General features: G+C 41.1%; 1 protein-coding gene across 1 annotated transcript in view; it reads left to right on the top strand.

Moving 5' to 3' along the window:
• The first annotated feature begins 14,714 nt into the window (after positions 1-14,714).
• LOC311149427 (diacylglycerol kinase alpha-like) overlaps positions 14,715-22,608 on the top strand; it is a 30,296-nt gene continuing 22,402 nt past the window's right edge. Inside the window, exons 1-7 of the mRNA XM_084186622.1 lie at positions 14,715-14,811; positions 16,898-16,974; positions 18,637-18,769; positions 18,928-19,002; positions 19,123-19,172; positions 19,372-19,446; positions 19,595-19,711. Of these exons, the coding sequence (XP_084042748.1) occupies positions 14,736-14,811; positions 16,898-16,974; positions 18,637-18,769; positions 18,928-19,002; positions 19,123-19,172; positions 19,372-19,446; positions 19,595-19,711 (603 nt within the window). The 5' untranslated portion in view covers positions 14,715-14,735. The remainder of the gene's footprint in view (positions 14,812-16,897; positions 16,975-18,636; positions 18,770-18,927; positions 19,003-19,122; positions 19,173-19,371; positions 19,447-19,594; positions 19,712-22,608) is intronic.

Here is a 22,608-nt window from a genome sequence, read left to right as displayed (position 1 = left end):
CATTGTGTAGCCTAATCTGTTTTATTTCAATAATGATTGAAGCTTGTTTGTGTTTATGTTAATAGATTATATATATTTTTTTACAAAACTATTATCTAAAGGCTTTGAATGACACTAACTAACAAACGAAAGGGACTTGATCTAAAGACATGCAGTCGAAAACAACCATCAATGGTGGAAAAAGTACTTAATTGTCATACTTTAGTAAAAGTAAAGATACAGTACCTTTAATAGAAAATAACTCAAGTAAAAGTGAAACTCACCCATCAAAATACTACTAAAATTATCTGGTTTAAAATGTACTTAATTACAGTGATGGAAAAACGACTCAATTTTCATACTTGAGTAAATGTAAATGATATACATCAAATTCCTTGTATTGAGCAAACCAGACGGCCCAATTTCCTTTTTTAAAATGTATTTACAGACAGCCAGGTGCACACTCCAACACTGACATAATTTACAAACGCAGTATTTGCATTTGGTGAGTCCGCCAGATCAGAAGCAGTAGAAATGATAACGCGTTATATTGATAGGTGTGTTAATTACACCATATTTCTGTCCTGCCTGAGCATTCGAAATGAAGTGAGTACTTTTGGGTGTCAGGGAAAATGTATGGGAGTATAAAGTACATATTTTCTTTAGAAATGTAGTGGAGTAAAAGTTGTCAAAAATATAAATAGTTAAGTACATATAACCCCAAAAACTACTTAAGTAGTACTTCAAAGTATTTTTACTTAGTTACTTTACACCACTGACAAACATTTGGAAATCTAACTTCATGTCACCATAATGTCAATCAATCAATCAATCAATCAATTTTATTTTATATAGCCCTTCTTACATCAGCTAATATCTCGAAGTGCTGTACAGAAACCCAGCCTAAAACCCCAAACAGCTAGTAATGCAGGTGTAGAAGCACGGTGGCTAGGAAAAACTCCCTAGAAAGGCGAAAACCTAGGAAGAAACCTAGAGAGGAACCAGGCTATGAGGGGTGGCCAGTCCTCTTCTGGCTGTGCCGGGTGGAGATTATAACAGAACCATGCCAAGATGTTCAAAAATGTTCATAAGTGACAAGCATGGTCAAATAATAATCAGGAATAAATCTCAGTTGGCTTTTCATAGCCGATCATTAAGAGTTGAAAACAGCAGGTCTGGGACAGGTAGGGGTTCCATAACCGCAGGCAGAACAGTTTAAACTGGAATAGCAGCAAGGCCAGGCGGACTGGGGACAGCAAGGAGTCACCACGGCCGGTAGTCCCGACGTATGGTCCTAGGGCTCAGGTCTCTCAGTTGGCTTTTCATAGCCGATCATTAAGAGTTGAAAACAGCAGGTCTGGGACAGGTAGGGGTTTCGTAGCCGCAGGCAGAACAGTTGAAACTGGAATAGCAGCAAGGCCAGGCGGACTGGGGACAGCAAGGTGTCATCATGCCCGGTAGTCCTGACGTATGGTCCTAGGGCTCAGGTTCTCAGAGAGAAAGAGAGAACGAGAGAATTAGAGAGAGCATACTTAAATTCACACAGGACACTGGATAAGACAGGAGAAGTACTCCAGGTATAACCAACTAACCCCAGCCCCCCGACACATAAACTACTGCAGCATAAATACTGGAGGCTGAGACAGGAGCGGTCCGGAGACACTGTGGCCCCATCCGAAGAAACCCCCGGACAGGGCCAAACAGGAAGGATATAACCCCACCCACTCCGCCAAAGCACAGCCCCCGCACCACTAGAGGGATATCCCCAACCACCAACTTACAATCCTGAGACAAGGCCGAGTATAGCCCACAGAGGTCTCCACCACAGCACAAACCAAGGGGGGGGCGCCAACCCAGACAGGAAGATCACGTCAGTAACTCAACCCACTCAAGTGACGCACCCCTCCCAGGGACGGCATGAAAGAGCACCAGCAAGCCAGTGACTCAGCCCCTGCAACAGGGTTAGAGGCAGAGAACCCCAGTGGAGAGGGGAACCGGCCTGGCAGAGACAGCAAGGGCTGTTCGTTGCTCCAGCCTTTCCGTTCACCTTCACACTCCTGGGCCAGACTACCAAATGTACCAAAATGTTAATTAAATGAAGATCCATTTGGATTGTGAATCTTTGTATGCTTGTGTCTTTGTTTTGTATCCTGTCTTTTTTTCCTGTCATTCTGTCATTTTTTATGTTTTGTGTCATTTAATATTTTGTGCTGTGGGGTGTACAGACAATAAATAAATACAATTGCAATTGTGATACTCATCATGGTACTGTTGTATGGCTTTTTTCTTATGGTATCAAGTCATTCCTATTTACACGCAGGGCCTCCATACAGCATGGTTTCTGATTATTAGGGGTCTAAGCAGCAGCCTATCTGGCAGCTCTCGGTCTGTCTACCCACACAATCACCCACATGGTCAGTACGGTCATCATTGTCTACAGTATGTCTACAGCAGCAGTGTCTGCTGAGCTCTTGCCAGCAGCCCATACTCTCTATTGAGGACGTTCATTTTAAATCCTTCCCTTTGTTGTGAATGGTTGGAATGCCATGTGCTTTGCCAAATGGCATGTTTTTGTTATTGTGCCTGGAAATCCTATGATTCATTATCTGGTATTCAATGATCTAATGCAGCGGTTCCCAAACTTTTTCACTCAGGCCCCCCTTCCAGCATTGGGGAACATCTTGCGCAGGTTTAAAGCTTATTTCCTGCAATTCTACACATTTTGTCATGGAGCGGTGAACATTTTGCAGTTTTAAAGCTCATTTTCTTGCAATTCTATACATTTTGCCATGTCTAATGTGTGTTCATGTGATATTTAAGTGGCTCAAGCATTACAACAAAATCTATGGGCTACAAAACCTAGCTAAAAAACGTTAGCTGACATGGGCTTGTTGATCTGGACATTTCTGACAAGTTATAAATAGTGCTCTAAGTTATATAATGACTGACAGGACAAGAGGAAAACTGATTATACACTACCCAATTTCTACTATTACAACTTTCAAGAGTAAGTTGAATGTAAGTTGGACCCCCGCGCGCCCCCTGCCGACCCCTCAGTTTGGGAACCACTGATCTAATGGATTGAGACACCTTTTACCTATATGCCAATACAATTGAATTTTTGGACCAGACTTTACAATGCACATCTGTTTGTTCAGTGATTTAACCTAATAAGTTCAAGCCCTCAAAAGGACAATAGTTAGGCAAAATCAATAGTTAGGCTACTGTCAATCCATCATTGCCTCAACAACACCCTGTTAAGGTACTGATATCTGTCACACTGGAATAATTTTGCATTATAGGCTACTGTAACAAGGCAGTTGGGAGCTCGGTAAGCCTACTAACGATCTTGCTGTTGCTGTTGTTAGAGAGCTCATCCACCTGTGCCAAACTGGTCCAGACCGCTTGGCTGAAGATGTAGTGCGCTATAGGCTCACAGTGCTTTGAAAATAAAATATAGGCAAAAGGGAAGTCATCGACTGCAACTGGATTTGTCCATTGCTGCTCCATAGCGGAGCCCACATAAATGATAAAAGAAGAAGGCACACCCATTCACTACACTAGAGTAAACAGGGCAAGCCCAATGTTCATCATCACCGCGTCGGTCAAAGTGCGCGCAGATGACAGTTATAGGCTGTGCTTTCAGGCTATGCGTTATTGCTCGGGAGGGGGACATTGCTGAGTCGGGCGTGGGAGTCAGCCAATCTTTCCTATTCTATCTGGGTAAATGAAAGCTGACAACTAGACTACTTTATTGCAGCGTCCACCACAGACAGTCTCGGGCGTCTTGCTGCGTCTAAAACTTTGAATTGTGCCTCCTCGCTGAGGAAATAGCCTATGGGCGAACAGCACTTTAACCCGCTCGAAGAACGACGGACGGACAACGCGCATCATCGCGAAATATAGGTAATTAACGCTCAAAACATCCCTCATTCAGTCACCCTGGCTGAAGTTCAATCAATCGTCTATGGCCGTTTACAACTTTGCATACAGATTGCCTGTGAATGATTCGTTGCGCCGCTGCCAAGTTTGGGTAAGATACATATTTCAAGAGAGAGATTACACTATCCCTCGCCCAACTGATCTCAGCTGGTTCCCTCGGTGGGCAAAACCTAGGCTACTTTTTGAGTGGTAGCCTAGTCTGATACTAGGCTACATCTGCAGCTTCATGGTCCCAGTGGTACGTTTCTCCCCTTAGCCTATAACCTAACCTTTAGACATGCTCCCCTAGCCTAGAGGTTACATAGGAAATGTGGTATTGGCTAACCTACTAAAAAAATAAGTTGGATATATAAGTAGGTTTACACTACTATAATATAGAGGTGTTAAACTGTCACCTCTATATTATGGCTCAATATTGTAGACCAGACCTGTTTCTTTTTATACCTGTCTGCAGATAATGTTATCCCTCTATGTGACTCCTGATGCAGGGAGCCTTGTGTTGATAGAACATGTTGATATCCTTGTAAATATTTCTCAATGCAGGATAATTGGTGGAAAAATACAATTTGTCTCTTGAATTTACTTTCTAGTTGTTAAGCCTAGTTGTCACCTAAAACAGCTGACAAACCAACACATTGCTCAGCACACAACATAATCACACTTGCTTCATTTAGAATTATGACTACTGGTGCTTGTACCTTCTGATATATTTTCTTAGCTGCATTAAATATTTATGGGTAATGAAACCACAAACAGTCAACTTTCAATTTAGTCATTTTTTTTATTAAAATGTTTTAATAGTTAATTATTTTATTGTAAAGCAATTCAAAATATATAACATAGAAAAACAGAGTATACAAGCATTACAAACAAGTCAGGGGAATAAAGACAATACATTATATAAAAACCTTGTAAAAATTACAAATATTAAAGTTTTGATTGCTTTTTTGTTGTGAGAAGAAGAACGTGTTCAATTTCATTATCAAAAATAATAGAGGTTTTTGACTCAAATGTACATTTATGAAATTGAATTTAGCTAAAATAACAATGAGGTTGATTTAAGAAGAAAGGCTTTGCACAGACTTTGCTATACTTTGTATTTCAGTGTAATTTCAGCATTTTCATTCAAGTCAAGTGAGGTCATCAGTTCGTGTTAAAACTTTACCATTTCCTGGTTTCCCTCAACATTGAAGGAGAGGAAGACCAAAGAACATTCTGGAAATACTGCCTAGTCTCTTATTCAAGTCATACCTATTAGATCATGCTGCACATGTAAATAATCACAGGGAAACATCAAGAGAGGCATTCCTGGTCAGGTCAACCTATTGGTTAATAAGCAAACAAACAATCTCTACAGAGTACAGATGCATCAGGAAGTGGGTTACACTGGGAAAGGATCTTCTCTGTCTGTTGTTGCAGAGAAATTAAATGAATCTAATGGGGTTCAATAGAGCTAGAGAGAGAGAGAGAGAGAGAGAGAGTGTGTGTGTAGGCCCTGCCCCCAACTTATGGTCTCTGTCACCTGTGGCTGCATGGCAAATGGCCCATGAACACAAGGACACTTCTCAAGGACCAGTTTGGTTTCAATTAAGACCTAGACAACCAGGTGAGGGGAGTTCTTTACAAATTAGTGACCTTAATAAATCAGTCAAGTACAAGGGAGAAGCGAAAACCCGCAGACACTCGGCCCTCCGTGGAATTAGTTTGACACGTGGTCTACAGTATCCAGAGGACTGACAATTGAAATGTGTTAAATACCAAACATGAATCTATCTGAAAGTTGATATCTAAAAAATAACTTTGGTGCCATCTAAATGGATGTAATGATGTTTAGTAAATCTCTGTGGTAATTTGTACTACTGTGTTCAGAGTGAACATCTCTGTTGTACACAGCCCACCCCCTTAGGTCATCACACCTAGGTGTGATCCCCTTTCTAGAGGATGTTGGCTGGTTCTATCTGATTGGATATATTAGGTGTATTACTTTTGGTTTGGTCTATGTTTGGCCAACAATTGATTTAGAATATAAACAAGTCAGATCTAGTATAAATGGAATGAAGGTCTTTTGTTGTCTCTTGCCCTGCTATCACCCTACGGAACGTGTCAAACTCATTCCATGGGGGGCCGAGTGTCTGCAGGTTTTCGCTCCTCCCTTGTGCTTGATTGATAAATTAAAGTCACTGATTAGTAAGGAATTCCCCTCACCTGGTTGTCTAGGTCTTAATTTAAAGGACAAAAACAAAAATCAGCAGACTCTAGGCCCTCCATGGAATGAGTTTGACACCCCTGCCCTACAGCAAAGGTTGTATGAAAATGCTCCTCTTATAGGCTGCTTGGCCTGAGCAGGTCTGTTAAGTTCATGCTTTGTCTTATACCTTTTAAGATCTACATGCCTATAATGATGTTTTTGCCAGTAATGCCTTGTAACTCATGGTTTCGCCTTGTATTATGGAACTCGTTCATCCTACGATCTTAATTAAATACTTGCGTTGATATTCACTTCGATATTCACTTCTCATGTGCATTTCTTGATCTTAGTCAGCTAAATTAAAAAGACTTGATTGCACATTGTTTAACTATAATATTAAATGGAGTGATAATCAGATTTATTAAATGTAGATTGTTAAATATGAGTTATCCCTGTGTGTGTTTTGTTTTTCCAATTGACAGCGTGATTAGTAAACAATAAAAAAACATATAATTTGCTCCCTATGCACACATAGTACATTTCAATGGTTTTATAATGGCAGGCCTACAGTAACAGAGGAAGAAATGTCCTCCAAACACGTGCCAACACTCAGAGTGAAACTGGCGTAGTTACAGAAGGTAAGGGTGCACCCTCACAAGTCCAGGCGGGGTTTGTGTTTTGTCTGTATTCAAAGCACCACGGTGTGCCGCAGGATTGCCTCCACCCACAGCCTGTTGCATACGTGTATTATTGATGTCAAAAGAGTGATGGGCCATACACTCATTGTTTGGTGAAAAAATAAATAAATGGCAACAAGCTGTGTCTCACACACATTTTCCAGAAATGTGTGATTCATGTATTGGAGCTGTTTTTCCACTCAGACAAACCCTGCCTGTCATCTGACATTTGTTGTTTACGTCTCAAATATAATTCAATGTCTAAAAATGTAATAACTTCATTAGTTATCTGATCTGACATTAGAAATTGCACTCAATTCAGATAATATACAAGAAAGATACTGTCAGGGCAATAGGAAGACTAACCAAGTAAAGGTTGAAGTTCCAGTGATGCAAACTTAATTATCAAGAATTTTCACTCCAGCTCTGTGGTCAACACTCAACTTAATTTTTTTTATTTTTTTTTGCAAAACTCATGTCATAGGCTTTGTTTTATTTGAGATTAAACCTGAGAAGTGTCCTCCTGAGTAAGGGTCCATTTTTAGAGAGAGGGAGTATTCCCCGTTCACAGAATGAGTCACAGTACTAGCATCTGCATGTGGAATGCAATCTAGTCTGTGTGACCTTTTTTAGTTTCGAGGGGTAGAGCTGAGTAGCGTGGGAGGAGAGGTGGGGGCGCAGGGGAACACTCGGCTGGCTAGCTGGGCTGAGGGCTCCCCCCGCCCTCCCTCCCTGCTCCACTCCTGTCAGTCACCCATGGAAATGCGCTGACGGACCGCAGCTGTAGTAGGGAAACACTTTCCATAGCAACCAAGCATGCCCTTCCTTCCCTCTGTTAACACACCTGATGGAATCTCTATAGATCATCTAGGTCAGTGCCGAAAATATTTTGGTTTCCATTGAAAAACAACTAGCTGTGACAGTATGAGGCATGCTGTCACTGTGCAAAGCAAATTACTGTTTTTCACCTGCAAAATGTAAAAAAAAATTGAAGATTGGTTGTTGCGCTCTAGCCTAACTGTTACAAAACAGCAGATTTCCTTGACGCAAGGCGTGGGCGTCTCGACAGCATGCACAGATATTAGCCCGCATGGAAAAAGGTCATCCCCACAGCTATACCTTGAAACTAACCTTGTAAGGATGAACTGTCTGTATGTAAACTGTAGGTTATATATGCTGTAGTTAAGAAGAATAATTAGGATATCTACTGCACTGCAATATGGTAAACAAATGATATGTAGTTTTATAGATCTATACCTGCACAGAGGAAATGAAATGTACACTGATCCTCTCCTCAACTCCCTTATGACTTCCTCTGCTTGTGTCACAAAATTAAATGTTCTGTGGGGAAAAAAAGTATTTAGTCAGCCACCAATTGTGCAAGTTCTCCCACTTAAAAAGATGAGAGGCCTGTAATTTTCATCATAGGTACACGTCAACTATGACAGACAAATTGAGAAATGTTTTCTCCAGAAAATCACATTGTAGGATTTTTAATGAATTTATTTGCAAATTATGGTGGAAAATAAGTATTTGGTCACCTACAAACAAGCAAGATTTCTGGCTCTCACAGACCTGTAACTTCTTCTTTAAGAGGCTCCTCTGTCCTCCACTCGTTACCTGTATTAATGGCACCTGTTTGAACTTGTTATCAGTATAAAAGACACCTGTCCACAACCTCAAACAGTCACACTCCAAACTCCACTATGGCCAAGACCAAAGAGCTGTCAAAGGACACCAGAAACAAAATTGTAGACCTGCACCAGGCTGGGAAGACTGAATCTGCAATAGGTAAGCAGCTTGGTTTGAAGAAATCAACTGTGGGAGCAATTATTAGGAAATGGAAGACATACAAGACCACTGATAATCTCCCTCGATCTGGGGCTCCACGCAAGATCTCACCCCGTGGGGTCAAAATGATCACAAGAACGGTGAGCAAAAATCCCAGAACCACATGGGGGGACCTAGTGAATGACCTGCAGAGAGCTGGGACCAAAGTAACAAAGCCAACCATCAGTAACACACTACGCCGCCAGGGACTCAAATCCTGCAGTGCCAGACGTGTCCCCCTGCTTAAGCCAGTACATGTCCAGGCCCGTCTGAAGTTTGCTAGAGTGCATTTGGATGATCCAGAAGAGGATTGGTAGAATGTCATATGGTCAGATGAAACCAAAATATAACTTTTTGGTAAAAACTCAACTCGTCGTGTTTGGAGGACAAAGAATGCTGAGTTGCATCCAAAGAACACCATACCTACTGTGAAGCATGGGGGTGGAAACATCATGTTTTGGGGCTGTTTTTCTGCAAAGGGACCAGGACGACTGATCCGTGTAAAGGAAAGAATGAATGGGGCCATGTATCGTGAGATTTTGAGTGAACCTCCTTCCATCAGCAAGGGCATTGAAGATGAAACGTGGCTGGGTCTTTCAGCATGACAATGATCCCAAACACACCGCCCGGGCAACGAAGGAGTGGCTTCGTAAGAAGCATTTCAAGGTCCTGGAGTGGCTTAGCCAGTCTCCAGATCTCAACCCCATAGAAAATCTTCGGAGGGAGTTGAAAGTCTGTGTTGCCCAGCGACAGCCCCAAAACATCACTGCTCTAGAGGAGATCTGCATGGAGGAATGGGTCAAAATACCAGCAACAGTGTGTGAAAACCTTGTGAAGACTTACAGAAAACGTTTGACCTGTGTCATTGCCAACAAAGGGTATATAACAAAGTATTGAGAAACTTTTGTTATTGACCAAATACTTATTTTCCACCATAATTTGCAAATAAATTCATTAAAAAATCCTACAATGTGATTTTCTGGATTTTTTTTTCTCATTTTGTCTGTCATAGTTGACGTGTACCTATGATAAAAATTACAGGCCTCTCATCTTTTTAAGTGGGAGAACTTGCACAATTGGTGGCTGACTAAATACTTTTTTCCCCCACTGTATCTTTCCAAGTACAGATTAATAATCGATAATGTTGTATGGGAAAATGTACCAAATAATGGCCTAGCCCAGGAAGGGACAGGTGGCTGCTTGTATACAAGGGAGTATAAAGAACACAGGGTCATTCCATTTTATTTAAGCAAGCCATGACACCCACCATCTCAGATTGTTCTGAAATGGTTTCTGTAGTTAAAAACAGATAAGCATTCCTGCAACATTCTTTTGTTGAAAGATAATTTGAACTAATTGATTGCACCCAAATTGGCCATTTCAATTTATAGGATTCATATGATATTCAACAAATATAGTACCCAACATCCGATTTGGACCAAACGTCTTCTTAACAATGATTAATTATGATTAAATTGTCAAAAGCCACCCACGAACACCCCCAAACTCCACACCAAGCCCACCCCCAATGTCCAGAATACAGTATCCATTCTCTGTTTGAAAAGTAGTATGAAGCTGCGGCTTGGAGTATTGTTTATTGATACTATAATGTATTCTCAGTGAATTTGGTGATGTTCTTTCCCCCTCTATTCAAAGAAATTAGCCATTGAAGAAGCTTGCATTTTTCCCCATAAAGTACTGTGAAAGTACCAGGTTTTGCCCAATAGATGCTGATTTTCCTGCTACTGCCACACCATTTGTGTTTACTAAATGATCACAACATTTTTATTGAAACTTTGAGTTAAAAAAAAAAAAAAAGCTTTTGCTCGTTATAAAAATAAATGGTGTGCTCACAATTCAAGCCAATCCTCCATGAAAGCAATTCCGTTGGTTCTTCTCTTATGCTTAATCTGTGTCCAGGAAACGACCCTGTGTGTGTGGTTTATTCCCTTTAAAAAAAATCTGGATTAGGCCATTCCTGGTGAACAAGCAAACCATTAGGCTACAGCAGTGCTAATGGTTTCAATGTTATGTTCTCTAGCTAAGGGTCTTCAATGGTAAAATTCACAAACATGGTGTTTTGCAATGGTAATGGTATTGGGTTAGAAATAATGGTAAATGTCACTAATCACACAACATATAAAGATGTTTTCCAATAATTGTATTTAAAAACATGAATGCCATGAAATGGTTTATAATTGTATTATATTGTTAGGGTTGGCACAACAGTCACTAGCCCATTTCTCCATAACATTTTTCAGTCTTCATATGAGAATTGCACCATAGGGATAAACCTCTCAGAGCTTCTATTTGTTGGACTATTCAAGGAAGAATACTCCAAGCCGCAGCTTCATACTACTTGACCAACATAGAGAACTGATACTGTATACCGGCTATTGGAGTGGGCTTGGTGTGGAGTTTGGGGGTTCCATGGGTGGCTTTTGACAATTTATTTGGATTCCTCACATCTTAATCATTGTTAAGAAGAGGTTTTGTCCAAATCAGATGTTGGGTACTATATTTATTGAATATTATATGAATCCTCTAAGTTGAATTGGCCAATTTGGGTGCAATTAGCTAAATTTCAAATTCAAATAATATTTAAGCAAAATAAGGTTTCAGGCTTGCCAATCTTATGTTTCCAACTACAGAAACAATTTCAGCACAATCTGAGATAGTGGGTGTCTAAATCCACTTTCTTGTGCTTTTTGAGTTGGAATGACTCCACGGGCAGATAAGAACCTGCTGAGGTTTCTGTTGTGCCTGGATAGATGGTTGCCTGTATCTCCCCCTTTCAGCCCTACCAATCTACTCCCATGTTCATCACAATCAGCACAATCCTGACCTGTAGGTGTGTGTAGGGGTGAGGTAAGGTTGGGATGGGGGATGGGAGGGCTCATGAGGGGGGCCAATTTTGACTTCCAGTGCCTTTTTATATATAGCACATATTGTTCTGTCTGTTAGTGATTTCCAGTCTGCATGTAAAACTCCTGAATGCAAATATAATATCTGATCAGGAAGTAGTGAATCAGATTTTACCCAGGTTGCCCTGACCTAAATCATGTCAGACAAGGATGGTACACCATCTGTCCGACATGAGGGAATAGAGACATGCATATGTCAGCGTATTGCTTTGAAGGGCATGCAGAACTGCCATCTGCCATGTTGCCACAGGCAAGGCAAGAGAACTCATCTAGAAGTAGCCTAAAACTGGATTTCCCATGTGTTGTTTAGAAGCACTTCTTTAGTATGCTCTTTGAGATGTTTTGATTTTCTGCTTTCAAATTAGCAGAAATTAGCAATTCAGATTATATTTGATAGGGCCTTACTATACAGTTCAAATAATCTAACTGGAATCTAAAACATTGCATGATGTGCAGTATAAAATAAGTTATTGTCGTTCTTTTAAAAGCCTATCAAATCAACAAATGGCACTTTCCTGTCAATTCTCTCAACTGATTGGCTACCTAAACAAAACTGCTAGGCAACGCTGCTAACCTTTTTGAGGGGAATTAAGAAGGGACAGCGTGACCCTTTGTTAGCGCAGAGAGATTGTGGTTCCACGTCACATTGAAAGTGGGCATTTAGGAGTTTATTATTTTGCTTTTCTCAGTACTACTACATGACTGACTGACTTTTGACTGCTGTAGATATAATACTGACTGTCTGACCTATACTTCCGTAGTGGTATTAGGTACTGGGACAATAACCCATTTTAAAATGGAGATGATTTATTACATTATTTTATGATTTGATCCAAAAACGGCTATTTTTTGGCTGATAAGAAGAGGGGAATTGTGGATAGAGAGATACAAAGATGAAAAGGTTGACACTTGCCAGACTATTTCAGGAAGAGGTGTTGGATTTTACAGAGAAAAGCATGCAAATTGATGAATGAATAAAAAACTGGGTCAGACAACACAAAAAGCTTTGGGGAGCCTAAAACTCTTGAGACAGATAATGTCTCTGGTGTGTCTGTGGCATGATGCTGCTTATGCAGCGCTTGTATTGGGGCCAGGGTGCGTTCTAAAGTACATTGGTGTGAAATGCTGCTTAAAGCTGCTTATGCTTGTCAATTTAGGACTGGTCTACTGTGCATTATTTTGTTCGTTGTTACATCAACAATGTAATTTGAAACATGGGAGTGGAAAGAGGGGCGTTTGTGAAACATTTGCTCTGAACCCTATTAACAGCATGACTGGAGATGACTAAAGGACACTGAGGGTATTTGCATGCCAATGCTGGTGTTGAACTACAGTGCCTTCGGAAAGTATTCAGACCCCTTGACTTTTTCCACATTTTGTTATGTTACAGCCTTATTCTAAAATGGATTAAATAAATAAAAAATCCACAGGAATCTACACACAATACCCCATAATGACAAAGCGAGCGAAAACAGGTTTTGAGACATTTTTGCAAATTTATTTTAAAAAATAATCAGAAATACTATTAGTATTCAGATCTTTTGCTATGAGACTCGAAATTGAGCTCAGGTGCATACTGTTTCCATTGATCATCCTTGAGATGTTTCTACAACTTGATTGGAGTCCACCTGTGGTAAATTCATTTGATTGGACATGATTTGGAAAGGCACACACCTGTCTATATATGGTCCCACAGTTTGCAGTGCATGTCAGAGCAAAAACCAAGCCATGAGGTCGAAGGAATTGTCCATTGAGCTCTGAGACAGGATTGTTTCGAGGCACAGATCTGGGGAAGGGTACCAACAAATGTCTGCAGCATTGAAGGTCCCCAAGAACACAGTGGCCTCCATCATTCTTAAATGGAAGAAGTTTGGAACCACCAAGACTCTTCCTAGAGCTCGCCGCCTGGCCAAACTGAGCAATCGGGGGAGAAGGGCCTTGGTCAGAGAGGTGACCAAGAACCTGATGGTCACTCTGACAGAGCTCTAGAGTTCCTCTGTGGAGATAGGAGAACCTTCCAGAAGGACAACTATCTCTGCAGCACTCCACCAATCAGGCCTTTATGGTAGAGAGGCCAGATGGAAGCCACTCCTCAGTAAAAGGCACATGACAGCCCGCTTGGAGTTTGCCAAAAGGCATCTAAGGACTTTCAGACCAGACAAGATTCTATGGTCTGATGAAACCAAGATTGAACTCTTTGGCCTGAATGCCAAGCATCACGTCTGGAGGAAACCTGGCACCATCCCTACAGTGAAGCATTGTGGTGGCAGCATCATGCTGTGGGGATGTATTTCAGCGGCAGGGACTGGGAGACTAGTCAGGATCGAGGCAAAGATGAACGGAGCAAAGTACAGAGAGATCCTTGATGAAAACCTGCTCCAGCGCGCTCATGACCGCTGACTGGGGCGAAGGTTCACCTTCCAACAGGACAATGACCCTAAGCACACAGCCAAGACAGCACAGGAGTGGCATTGGGACACGTCTCTGAATGTCCTTGAGTGGCCCAGCCAGAGCCTGGACTTGAACCCAATCGAGTATCTCTGGAGAGACCTGAAAATAGCTGTTCAGCGACGCTCCCCATCCAACCTGACAGAGCTTGAGAGGATCTGCAGAGGAGAATGGGAGAAACTCCCCAAATACATGTATGCCAAGTTTGTAGCATCATACTCAAGAAGACTTGAGGCTGTAATCGCTGCCAAAGGTGCTTCAACAAAGTACTGAGTAAAGGGTCTGAATACTTTATTTTTTATAAATTAGCTAAATCTAAAAGGCTGTTTTTGCTTTGTCATTATCGGTACTGTGTGTAGATTGATGAGAAAAAAAAACAATTTAATCTATTTTAGAATAAGGCTGTAATGTAACAAAATGTGGAAAAAGTAAAGGGGTCTGAAAACTTTCCGAATGCACTGTATGTGGTTCATGCCAATTTGAAGATGTACATTTAGTGGGTTTTAACAGGCCTTTGCTAACCTGTTTGCATGGTGTTATGATCTGAAGCGTCTTGTGAATTTCTTTCTAAACAAAGCCTTGCCTTGTGAGTTACTATCTAGCACTGTTATGTTCAGTTTACAATTCTGGTTTGATGTCTGAGCCGCCTCCATTTCACATTCACAGAAGACTGATGTAACTCATTTTCCTCCTCCTCCTCTCTTCTCACCCTTTTCTGCACAGGCGGTTTGTGCAGACGCAGGCAGCATGTCCGCCCCCACAGACCCAGAGGTGAAGGAGCTGAACCCAGTCGACTTCATCCAGCTACAGCAGTACATTGACTGTGAGTACATGCAGGCAGGAAGCCTCCTCAGCTCTGCATCGCCTTCCCCTTTACACCCACACGCTTTCATATATGGAAGTGGTGGTGGCTGTCTCTTACTATGTATCTGCAAAATGTGGCAGAATTGCGCCCACAATTTTTCTTGGTAGATCTCTGGATTCAGACATTTTGTGAACATCAATGTTAAGGAACATTTAAGAGTAGAAAACTGGATTTCTTATCATAGTGTCCGTTATCCATTTGAATTCCAATGCCATAATACACCTGTCATGTAATACAGCTGTCATGTTGCTATGTAGAACATGATATAATATATTTGTTGATTTCCGCCTACAGTGCCTTCAGAAAGTATTCATACCCCTTGACTTATTCCACATTTTGTTGTGACAGACGGAATTCAAAATAGATTAAATATTTTTTTTCTCACCCATCAACACACAATAATACCCAATAATGACAAAGTGAAAACATGTTTTTTGAAATTTCTGCATATTTATTGAAAATGAAATATCTAATTAATATACAGTAAATATTCACACCCCTGAGTCAATACTTTGTAGAAGCACCTTTTTTGGCAATTATAGCTTTGCGCCATCTTGGGTATGTCTGTATCAGCTTTGCACATCTGGATTTGGGGATTTTCTCCCATTCTTCCTTGCAAATTTTCTCAAGCTCTATTAAGTTAGATGGGGAGCGGTGGTGAACAGCAATCTTCAAGTCTCTCCACAGATTTAAATGGGATTCAAGTCTGGGCTTTGGCTGAGCCACTCAAGGACTTTCACATTCTTGTTCTGAAGCCATTCCAGCATTGCTTTGGCTGTATGCTTGGTGTCATTGTCCCGTTGGAATGTAAATCTTTGCCCCCAGTCTAAGGTTGTTTGCACTCTGAAGCAGGTTCTCAACAAGGATTTGCCTATGTTTGGCTCCATTTATTGTTCCCTCTATCCTTACCAGTCTCCCAGTCCCTGCCGCTGAAAAGCATCCCCATAGCATGATGCTGCCACCACCATGCTTCATGGTAGGGATGATGTTAGACAGGTGATGAGCTGTGCCTAGTTTTTTTCAGACATAGCGCTTTGCATTCAGGCCAAAGTGTTACATTATTGTCTCAACAGACCACATAATCTTTTGCCTTATGCTCTGTCTTTCACGTGCCTTTTTGCAAACTCCAGGCGTGCTGTCATGTGACTTTTTCTCAGGAGTGGCTTCCATCTGGCCACTCTCCCATAAAGGCCAGGTTGGTGAAGTGCTGTAGAGACTGTTGTACTTCTGGCAGGTTCTCCCATCTCAGCCAAGGAATTCTGTAGTTCTGTCAGAGTGGTCATTGGGTCTTGGTCACCTCCCTGACCAAGGTCCTTCTTGCCTGGTTGCTCAGTTTGGACGAACGGCCAGTTCTAGGGTAACTCCATATGTTTTCCATTTCCCAATGATGGAGACCACTGTGCTCTTGGAAAATTTCAACACTCTAGAAATTGTTTTATACCCTTCCCCAGATATCGACCTCATCATAATTCTATCTCGGAGATCTACGGACGGTTCCTTGGACTTCATGGTATAGTTTCTGCTCTGACATGCACCATCAACTGTGGGACCTTATATAGACAGGTGTGTTTTTATTTCTAAATTTCCAAACAATTGAATTGGCCACAGTTGGACTCCAATCAAGTTGTAGTGACGTCTCAAGGATGATCAAAATAAATTGGATGCACCTGAGCTCAATTTGGAGTGTCATAGCAAAGGGGTGTGAATACTTATGTAAATGAGATATATCTGTATTTCATTTTCAATAAATTTGCAAACATTTCTAAAAACACGTTTTCACTTTGTCATTATGGGGTATTGTATATAGATGGGTGAGAAATCTATTTAATCCATTTTTAATTCAGGCTGTAACACAACAAAATGTGGAATACGTCAAGGTGTATGCATACTATCTTATAGTAATACTTATAGTTTCTGATTTATAGTTTCTGATTCTATACTCATTCTCTGTAAGAATCATTACTTAAACATTCATGTTGGTAGTACTCTAAAATAAGAGTTTGTGTGTGTGTGTATATGACAAGTGTGTCTCTTCTCCTCCCAGACTGCAGGCTGAAGGTTAAAGATGTGCTGAGGGAATTTGATGCAGATGGCAGTCTGGCCCAGCACAGACATGGAGAGGTGAGAGGAAACAATGGCCAGGTTGATATCGACCCCACCACAACTCATGTCCGCTCTCAGTCCCTCTTGAAAAATGTCTGGGGTACATTACTACACAGTTTGCCGTGACATGTGAGAGTGATTGTTATGCTCATGTGATACCCATTGGTTTTCTTTTTAGTAAATCTAATCTAATTTAAACATTAATCCGAGAACTGCAATATAAATCTAATAAAATAGGAGAGAAATGTCTTCAGGGGTTAATGAATTTGCAAACAGCTGAAGTTATTAATGGAATAACCCAGACTATTTGCATTGTTACCCCCCCCCCCCCTCTTTTACGCTGCTGCTACTCTTTGTTCATTATCTATGCATAGTAACTTTAACTCCACCTACATGTACATGTTACCTCAATTACCTCTACTAACCTGTGCCCCCGCACATTGTCTCTGTACCGGTACCCCCTGTATATAGCCTCCCTACTGTTATTTTACTGCTGCTATTTTTATTTTTTATTTTTTAATTATCTATTTTTTACTTAACACTTATTTTTCTTAACTGCATTGTTGGTTAAGGGCTTGTAAGTAAGCATTTCACTGTAAGGTCTACACCTGTTGTATTCGGCGCATGTGACAAATATAATTTGATTTGATTTTAAATGACCTCTTCAAATCATGCCAATTCTGCAAGTTCTCTGACTGATGTTGTGCTGGCATCATGCAGAGTAAGCCATTAGGTGATTTTAACAGGACAGGTTTTCCAATATTGCCGATGTCAGCAGTTGGATTTGCCAAATAATTAGGGTAAATCCAATCTTCTCTCATAAGATGGATAAAAACAACACATAGCAACTAGGACTTATGGACTTGAGCTAGGGGTAACAATGGGTTACAGAACATAAAGACTGATATTTCTCAATGAGGATGATGACAAAGAAGCCGCACCTCTCGAAGTAGAGTAATTAAATGGAAAATCTGACTAAAAGCATTGATCAGTCAGAATCTCCTTTCTCTCCTTCTCTACCCAAGTCTTCTTAGCATTGAGGTTGAGCTGCCTTGCGGTGTCATCATGTATTACTGGGGCAGTTCTGTAGCGTATCACCTAGGGAAAAGCAACTACGACCAGAAATGGGTTTGTGGTTCAGTATTCCAGCGGGAGTTCTGATTTGTAGCCCTTAAGCAAATTACTCCCCCTAAATTATTCCAGGAATATCAGGCGGCACAAATGGATGAAATGTGATTTCCTTGGGTATCTACCAACCTGTTATAGTCTGAGATACAGACAAACTTCTCAGATGGAGTTTGTGGTTAAGAACAGGTAGCCTAGCCGTTAAGTGCATTGGGCCAGAAATCAAAAGGTTGCTGGTTCGAATCCCCGAGCCGACTAGGTGAAAAAAAATATGTTGGTGCCGTTGACCAAGGCACTTAACCCCAATTGCTCCTGTAAGTCACTCTGGATAAGAGCGTCTGCTAAATGACTAATAAAAAACAGTTAAACATAACACACCAAATCCTCTCATCATTGTAATGTCTAGGAATTATTATTATTAGCACCCAAATCACTCTGCCCTAAATCAGAATGTTTTGATAAGAATAATGAGATCTCTGTCATCCTCCCATTTGATTGATTGATCGATCATTTGAATCATTGATTGATTGATTGATCTCCCATCCTCTGCTGCAGTGTATCAATGAGGAGGGCTTCCGTCTCTTCCTGAAGACTTATCTGGAGGTGGAGGACTTCCCTAAGGATCTCTGCCAGCGCCTGTTTCAATCCTTCCAGAGCGGAACTGAACCTGATGGGCAGGACAATGCTAGTACGTTTATTTACCATCGTGTAGACGCATATTATTGTCTGACTATACTCAGCAGTTTCACTATTCTCTGTTCTAATTAATTTATCAAAGTCCACAGACATGAATATGTGTGCTCTATGTGTTAACTTCACCCTCGTCCTTCACCTCCTCTCTCATAGAAGAGGTATTTTTGAAGGACGTTTCGTGTTACTTCTCACTGTTGGAGGATGGCCAGCCCAGAGACAAGCTGGAGTGTGAGTCTTGATCTTGTTTTCTGCAACATGCAGCAGCTCCATACTGCAGTCTCTTTTTATAGATATTTTGTTTGATGGCTTTGTCCAAGATTTTTATATGCCCATTTCTCCCTCTTTCAGTTGCTTTCAAACTGTACGACAGAGATGGCAATGGAGTCCTTGACAGCTCTGTAAGGCAATTAGTCATATTTTTTATGAACTACATAGAAATGGGTAATGGGTTTTGTACCAGATTACCCATTTCAGTGTAATAACATGTAATGACTGGCTGTTGTTGAAGGAGATATCACCTTATACCCTTTCATTTCACAAGGTATATCAGGTCTTCTGCTAACAATAACTGACGCTCTCCTTTCTGTATGAACCCAGGAGGTGGACCGGATCATTGCTCAGATGATGCACGCTGCAGATTACCTTGGCTGGGATGTGTCTGAGCTGAGACCAGTAAGTGTGGTCAAATATGGGATTTGTAACAATATCATTTTAATAGAGGGGAAAATACCTCAAGTCTTGTGCAAATATCTGCTGCACAAACACCCACTCAAGAATGCTCATTTAGATACTTAGTTATAAGGCACTTTCGTTTGTTCAGGTGCTGAAGGACATGATGATGGCTATTGACGCAGACAGCAGTGGCACGGTCTCTCTGGATGAGTGGGTGGAGGGAGGAATGAACAATGTCCCCCTGCTGGTGTTACTGGGTCTGAAGGTGGGTGAACCATGTTCCCCTGCTGGTTCGTGTTCATTAGGGACAAAATGGAAGAAAACTAGCTGATACAGGGAGGAACTACCTGAACTTGTCCAATAATAAGAAATGCATTTTTTCCCCATTGCAAAACATTTTGCTACGGTGTGCCTTAATGAACACGACTCTTGTGTTACTGGGACTGAAAGTAATCGGACCATCCATCACTCATTCCTCTTTATTGCGTCAGCAGGTTTTTTGTGGCGCCTGGGCTGGGAGGAGTACACATGATACATCCTCTTGATCTTATTTCCTAATGCATGTTTATACTGCTAATGTACTGTTTTTCTACCAGAGCTTCAGCAATATGCCACCGCCTCCACCAGTCTCTGGAGTTTATCTTTCATCTATCTCTCTCTCTCTCTCTCTCTCTCTCTCTCTCTCCCACTCTCTCCTTCTGCGCCACCCTTCTGCTGACTCAGTGCTGCAGGCCTGCTAATGTCGTCTCTTTCACATATACACTACCGGTCAAAAGTTTGGACACACCTACTCATTCAAGGGCTTTTCTTTTCTTTTTACTATGTTCTACATTGTAGAATAATAGTGAAGACATCAAAACTATGAAATAACACATATGGAATCATGTAGTAACCCAAAAAGTGTTAAACAAATCAAATTATATTTTATATTTGAGATTCTTCAAATAGCCACCCTTTGCCTTGACAGCTTTGCACACTCTTGGCATTCTCTCAACCAGCTTCATGAGGTAATCAACTGGAATGCATTTCAATTAACAGGTGTGCCTTGTTAAAAGTTAATTTGTGGAATTTCTTTCCTTCTTAATGCGTTTGAGCCAATCAGTTGTGACAAGGTAGGGGTGGTATACAGAAGATAGCCCTATTTGGTAAAATACCAAGTCCATATTATGGCAAGAACAGCTCAAATAAGCAAAGAGAAACGACAGTCTATCATTACTTTAAGACATGAAGGTCAGTCAATATGGAAAATGTCAAGAGCTTTGAAAGATAATTCAAGTGCAGTCACAAAAACCATAAAGTGCTATGATTAAACTGGCTCTCATGAGGACCGCCACAGGAAAAGAAGACCCAGAGTTACCTCTGCTGCAGAGGATAAGTTCAGTAGAGTTAACTGCACCTCAGATTGCAGCCCAAATAAATGCTTCACAGAGTTCAAGTAACAGACACATCTCAACATCAACTGTTCAGAGGAGACTGTGTGAATCAGGCCTTCATGGTCGAATTGCTGCATAGAAACCACTACTAAAGGACACCAATATAAAGAAGAGACCTGCTTGGGCCAAGAAACGTGAGCAATGGACATTAGACCGGTGGAAATGTGTCCTTTGGTCTGGAGTCCAAATTTTAGATTTTTGGTTCCAACCGCCGTGTCTTTGTGAGATGCAGAGAAGGTGGACGGATAATCTCTGCATGTGTGGTTCCCACCGTGAAGCATGGAGGAGGAGGTGTGGGGGTGCTTTGCTGGTGACACTGTCAGTGATTTATTTAGAATTCAAGTCACACTTAACCAGCATGGCTACCACAGCATTCTGAAGCAATACGCCATCCCATCTGGTTTGCGCTTAGTGGGACTATCATTTTGTTTTCCACACAATCAATGACCCAAAACACACCTCCAGGCTATGTAAGGGCAATTTTACCAAGAAGGAGAGTGATGGAGTGCTGTCTGGCCTCCACAATCACCCGACCTCAACCCAATTGAGATGGTTTGGGATGAGTTGGACCGCAGAGGGAAGGAAAAGTAGCCAACATGTGCTCAGCATATGTGGGAACACCTTCAAGACTGGTGGAAAGCATTCCTCATGAAGCTGGTTGAGAGAATGCCAAGAGTGTGCAAAGCTGTCATCAAGGCAAAGGGTGGCTATTTGAAGAATCTGAAATATAAAATATATTTTGATTTAACACTTTTTTGGTTACTACATGATTCCAAATGTCATAGTTGTGATGTCTTCACTATTATTATACAATGTAGAAAATAGTTTTAAAAAATAAAGAAAAACCCTTCAATGAGTAGGTGTTCTTAAACTTTTGACCGGTAGTGTACATATACTGCATCTCTGCACCACCAGCAGAGTGAGTTAGGCTTTTTCCATTTGAGCTATTACTTTCGACCACAACTCCATCTAGCATCATCCTCTGCATCAATTAGTAGTAACTACAACGCAAAGGAAGGAAATAAACATTGATTGTTACAGTATAAAGAGGAAGTGATTTATGTTTGAATCAAACTAATTGGGGTGCCACTGCCACTCTGATCTCCCAAGTGCTGATAGACTGTGTCTGGAAATACTAGTATCTGAGTAAATATCTCGGTATAGTGGGTAGGCCTACTTATTGATAATGCAGTTTGCTTCTGGGTCTGTTAGTTGACTGCCTGGCAAAGTGGACTGTCTGGCTAGCTGACTGTGAAGGTCTGAACTGTAAACTGGTCTCTCTCGCGCCCCTACAACAATGCCAGGGACTTCCCCTCAGGCTATTTCAGGCCACCAATGAGAGTCAGAGCACTCTCACTTTGCTGAGTTTAGGGGCTATGCTTCATACACTGACTGAAAGTCTGGCTTTGAGCTGAGGCACCATGAGTCATTTAAAAAACGTTTGTAAAAGCATTTGTTACTGTCGATTTCTGTCTAATCTGGATAAGAGCATACAGTGGGGAACATTTTTATTTAGTCAGCCACCAATTGTGCAAGTTCTCCCACTTAAAAAGATGAGAGAGGCCTGTAATTTTCATCATAGGTACACGTCAACTATGACAGACAAAATGAGGGAAAGAAATCCAGAAAAACACATTGTAGGATTTTTAATGAATTTATTTACAAATTATGGTGGAAAATAAGTGATTGGTCTATAACAAAAGTTTCTCAATACTTTGTTATATACCCT

This window comes from Coregonus lavaretus, assembly GCF_964263955.1.
Source record: "Coregonus lavaretus genome assembly, chromosome: 22".
NCBI lineage: Eukaryota > Metazoa > Chordata > Actinopteri > Salmoniformes > Salmonidae > Coregonus > Coregonus lavaretus.
This window is presented reverse-complemented; position numbering and strand designations above follow the sequence as displayed.